The following is a 5,330-nucleotide window of genomic DNA, read 5'->3' on the forward strand; positions in this document are numbered from 1 at the left end:
ATCTTGATACTCCGAAGCAAAAAAACAACAACATGGTTTGAAATGTTCTCTAGCTCATGTACCGCTACGTGTACTTTCAAGGAGCAAAACTGACACAGTTCCGCTTGTGACGCGAGACGGAGATTATCGTTTCACTTCCTTTAACGCATTTTTGCCATTGAAAGACACTAATTTCTGTGACTTGCTTTATCTCTGTTATAAATCTCTCTTTATATTTAAAATTTTATAGTTTTTGTGCAAACGTAAAAGGTAAGTAAATATTAATAAATATTATAATAATATAATATAATGCTATATAATAATATTAATAAATACTTCGCTATTTACTTATTTTATTTCCATTAAGGTATATTGTATTTTTCATTGCATTACTTTCATTTTTATTTAGTGTAATAATAAACGCATACGTTAATATTTATTGGCATTAGTGTAATTGTAAGCTTCACTGTAAATTTAATAAAATTTATAAGAACGGAATTATTAAAAGGGTATATATGTGTAATTAAACTAGATTCTATTCTCAATGTTACTTCATTATTTTATTATTGTTTCATATATATATATATTTTTTTAATTTACATGTGCTTCTAAGTTAATAGAACTAAACACATGTGTATGTATTAATTGCTATATACGTCATAATTTCAACCATAATATTAAATTATGGTATGTATTATTAAAAAGTATAGTTTAATGTATATATTAAATATATATCATTTATTCGTAGATTTTAAATATGGATACTGGATCAAAGAAGGAGATTAAAGAAATGATTACCAAAGATATATCGAATATACATAATTATTCCTTGGATGTTAAAAAATATATTAACAACCAGCTTGAAGACACTCTGGATTATTTACATGGTTTAATTGCTGAAATACCACAATCAGTCCCTGGCCCTTCAACTACAAAGAGGCCGAAAGTTTTGAAGAAAAAAGGTTATCGCCGTAAAGAGACTATCCCAGAAAATGATATTATCAATACTGACAATACAGTAACAGATTCAGCAGTACATGATAAAACAGAAAATAAAGATGTAAAAACTGGGGATGTGCTGGAAACAACAATTGACCGAACAAAAAGAAAGGCTGCAATAAAAGCTGCAATTAATATTAAAAAGCAGCAGTCAATGTCACTTGTTACAAAATTACGAAGGCTAACTCTTGATGATGACAGTAATGTAAATGTTTGTGTCATATTATGATGAAATTTAATACTTTTAATCTTACCCCATATCTTATGTTACTAATCAATACTAACCCTTATATGTAGTACCCAATAATGTTTGATATCGGTTAATTAATGCGTCAAAATCTAATTGCTTATACAATTGTATGTACATTGTGTATATAAATACAACTATAACGTTGTTAAATATATTCTAAATTTTTAGAGGAAACGTGGAGGCCGACCTAAAAAAAAGGAAAGTGCTAGAAGTAGTTCAGATGAAAAAAACACAAAAGGTCCTACAAAACATAGTAAAACAAAAAAGAATGTTTTAAGCGAAACAATTTCAAAAGAAGATGCAAAACAGCCAGAAAGGATTGAACCATTAAAGTCTTCAATGACAACAAGAGATAGTAATATAAAGAGAACTTTTTCACGGAGTGAAAACACGAAGGGTAAATATTCTAATATTATTGATGATACAGTAATTCCATCAGCAAGAAATGATATTGAAGATCCTTCAATGTGCGAGGATGCACTTGAGAAATTTACTCCTCTTATGAATTCCACGATGGACATCAATTCTACTTATACGCAGAAGATGATGGACGCTACCGCAATTGTAGAACCTTTATCACCAATAAAATCAAACGAAACGGTAGTAATTAATAAAAACTTGGCTAGTAGTATAGGAAAAAATAATGAACCTAAATTTACATCACGGTCGCCAATAACTCTGCAGGAGGAGGTTCAGCAGCTGAATCAAGCGATTGGACTCACCGAGTTCGAAGAATTATTCGCAGAAGATGAGCCATCCCGTGAAAGGGAAATGTCTAATAGAAACATGACGAAACAGGACATTCAAAATGAAATGAAGAAAAATGTGCCCGTAAGAAGGAGAATCGAGGCCTTTGAAAAAGAAAAAATTTCAGAAAAAGCCATTGTTCAAAAACTGGCACGAAGATCTGTCGAAAAAGCAAAAAAAATCTTATTAGCGAAACAAAAGAAGGAGACTCAGATGATGACATCGCAGGTAACATTACAAACAGTATCAAAGTATTCTTCTGTTATAAAAACACAAGCTATTATTCATTCGATATTTTATCCAAAATATAGCTCCAAACAGTAAGGTCCACTTCTGTTTTGCACAGTAAACCTGACGACGACACATCGGACGATGAAGCCAGACCAAGGCGTACAATTCCACATTAGGCGCAATGTAAGTGTTGTTTTACTTAATGAGTTAATAAACATTATAATGCATGGAGTACTCGAATTTTTATCAATTTTAGCATACATACGCGAAAATGAACTTGCAATGCAACGATAAATTCCGAAGAAAGCAGTCTATAAATTCTTTGATAGAAGAATGTGCACACCAGATTTAACTGAAATGTTTGAAAATATAGATAGGAGTAGATTACAACGCACGTCCAGTGCAATATGGAAGACACCACCGCGTTATTCCATGATGGAAAACGAATAGAAGTTATAATTTGTTAAACTGAATGTTGTTGATTTCAAATTGTGCCTTAGAGCAGGAATACTTGCCATACCTTGCGTGTAATATAAAAATGATGTTACATTGCAACTATCGTTAAAAGATGTATGTGTTCTTAAAATATACCAATGAACGTAAGACTATTTCACTTTTTATATTTTAGAATGATCATAGGCATATATTACTTTTATTATACTAATCAAATTTTACCATTTTTTCTTATTTATATGTATCTTCTTAAGAATTAGTAAATAAACCAATTAATAAATAATTGTTTTGGTACGACTTTTTAATGAGAAGTAAATTTTATTAGATTTGCCTTATTATCACTGTCGTGTAATAATTCGCGAGATACGCGTGATATAATTCGCACGATTAAATAGCACTGGTGATTTCGTCTCTTCGTGTAACGAGGAGGGTCTGGTAAATGGGTCGACCGTGGACGTTCAATCTTGTAAGAGAACAAACGGCGGCACCGTATCGTCGAGCATTTTTCTTTCGGTCAACAGCCATCCATTTTATATTTAGCACATTCGGTTGCGACGCTAAATTTTCGTTACACCACCAGTTGTTTCGTCTGAAATTCGCGTGACGTAAGTGCATTGCACTCTCGCACCCGTCAGCCATTCCCGCGACCACTTCGCGTGCGTTAACTCGATAATATTTCGTCTCTGTTACCTTGTCGCCGTTGCTGCTTGACACATCTCGCTTGCTGGACGACTGATCGATGAAAATTAAAACGGGACGCTGATTTACCGTATCGTTATTTTTGTGTCAGGTATTCTCTTTTTGCCGTTTCGGCGAATTATTTTCATTTCGAACTTTTTTAGTCTTATTGTTACGTCGATTCTTATATTTCAAGATCTAGTCTTGTATGTACGCTGGGGAGCGCTTTTATTTATTGATTCAACAAAGAATATCGTTGTAGGTGTCATACATGCGAGTAAAAGTAACGAAGTACGAGCAGTTTCACTGTAACATACTTCCTGACAATTTCTCGTTATTTATACCATAAGAAAGTATCAAAGAGGAACTCTTATCTCGAACGTGGATCTATTTGTCGATAATGCATGCGTGTAATACTCGAGTGTCGTTCATACAGCGTAAATATACGTGCAGATACGTAAACCTTTTATGATTTTTGTATCAAAGGCAGACCTGCTATAATACTCGCAAGTGAAATATAATTCTACGAAAGAAAATGGAGCAAAAGAGTTTCGTTGGTAATATATTCTTCCTTTTTCATCACAAGTTTCCTCTTTGTTGTGCTTCTGTTACATTATAATCCTGTTAGATTTACGCGCGTAAAATTTCACTTTGTTGCACTATATCTCATCATCGCCATCTGCCAAACACCTGTGAGAAACGCGGTTTACTTTGTCTCAAAGCGAGCAAACGTCTAATTTCACAAATTGGATTTTCATCAACAGCGAGAAGGGCATATGCGATGTAAAGGAGGCTGTAAGGGCGTCCTAGGGCTTACGGTGGTTGTCACGATGCCGGAAGTGGCGCCGAGCAGACACGTCAAGGGAGAATCAGAATCGCTATTGGGAAAACCATCACGAACATTTGTCCTTCGCGCCACCAAAATTCTATCTTCTGAGATATTTTTCGCGTTTCCGAGGTCATCGCCACTCTCCTTAACTTTGCCTTACGATGTATAATATCTCGATGTTACGGTAGTTAGAAATTTGTATTAATTTGGAGAACCTTGCAAAAGTACGCAAATCTGCTACGATAGTCGGATAGAGAGTATCGGCAGAGATCTGTTCCTTTATCGTGAAACTCTCTCGGACAACTTAGATGCTACCAGATATCGATTCTCGCATCCAACCATTTCGTAATAAACGTAGATCACCCAAGAAATTTCTCAATTGTCATCCGTTAATTTCGCGCAACTTTTGCTTTATTTTAGCTACGTGGGAACCTATTAGTGCGCAAATGTTACCCCGAAAATGTTACTCCTCTGTGCCAAATATCGTTCACGTGTATAATCAAAGTTGCATAAAACCGCGTACAATTGCATCAGGAAATTTCTAATAATTTGCTCGTCTCGCAGGACGAAAACAGGCTCACGACGGATCCCTCTGTTCTGGCTATCGAATGTACCGCAAGCACGTAGTTTCAAGTGTCCGTTCTCTAGAAAATTCGAAACAATTTATGGTCGATGGTCGAGTGAACGGTGCAACGGTCGAGTCGGAAAGATCAGAAAGACAAATCGTCATAGTTCGAACAGACCGGGAAGCAGAAACGCACTTCCATGATCATTTGTATCGTTGCTCCATCTGTTGCTGCGCAATGACCGAGCAAGCTGTTGATTTTTCTTTTTCTGCGATGCTACTATACTCTACACTCTATGCTTTATACCGTTCTTTTGCCCGCTATTTACCTTGTACGCGAACTTTTTATCGCTAGTGGATTGCAAAAATCCTTTTTATCACGAATTTTACGTGACAATGCGTAGGTTAAGGTGGACGTAAGACAAAGGAAGGTGTAGATAAATAAGACAGGGTGTATTTAAAAATAATAAGTTATTTATTACAGTTTATTTAATATGTATACAGGCTATTCGTATTATAGCAGCAATAGCTAGTGTTAAATTAACAATGACAGTTTCTATCGTAGTTAATATTATATTGGTTATTGGCCATGACGAAGG

General features: G+C 34.9%; 1 protein-coding gene across 4 annotated transcripts; it reads left to right on the forward strand.

The window, feature by feature from the left end:
• The first annotated feature begins 591 nt into the window (after positions 1–591).
• On the forward strand, positions 592–2,890 carry LOC117165432 (uncharacterized). 4 transcript variants are annotated; one of them, XM_076617271.1, is made up of 5 exons: positions 597–1,189; positions 1,397–1,828; positions 1,913–2,203; positions 2,287–2,389; positions 2,463–2,890. In XM_076617271.1, the coding sequence occupies exons 1-4, from the start codon at positions 737–739 to the stop codon at positions 2,380–2,382; spliced, it is 1,272 nt and encodes a 423-aa protein (XP_076473386.1). In that variant the 5' UTR covers positions 597–736; the 3' UTR covers positions 2,383–2,389; positions 2,463–2,890. The 4 variants fall into 4 exon arrangements, 3 of the variants coding, with proteins under 3 accessions (XP_076473384.1, XP_076473385.1, XP_076473386.1); XR_013058018.1 differs by having other exon boundaries at positions 592–1,189; positions 1,397–2,203; positions 2,322–2,389; XM_076617269.1 differs by having other exon boundaries at positions 596–1,189; positions 1,397–2,203.
• The last annotated feature ends 2,440 nt before the right edge of the window (positions 2,891–5,330 follow it).

Source organism: Bombus vancouverensis, chromosome 3 (assembly GCF_051014615.1).
Source record: "Bombus vancouverensis nearcticus chromosome 3, iyBomVanc1_principal, whole genome shotgun sequence".
Taxonomy (NCBI): domain Eukaryota; kingdom Metazoa; phylum Arthropoda; class Insecta; order Hymenoptera; family Apidae; genus Bombus; species Bombus vancouverensis.

Bases quoted from the DNA above. Each gene is read 5' to 3' on its own strand.
- LOC117165432 (XM_076617269.1), top strand. From the start codon at position 737: ATGGATACTGGATCAAAGAAGGAGATTAAAGAAATGATTACCAAAGAT. The intron at 1,190-1,396 runs GTTTGTGTCATA...CTAAATTTTTAG, and splicing joins ATGATGACAGTAATGTAAAT to AGGAAACGTGGAGGCCGACC. The intron at 2,204-2,286 runs GTAACATTACAA...TCCAAAATATAG, and splicing joins CTCAGATGATGACATCGCAG to CTCCAAACAGTAAGGTCCAC.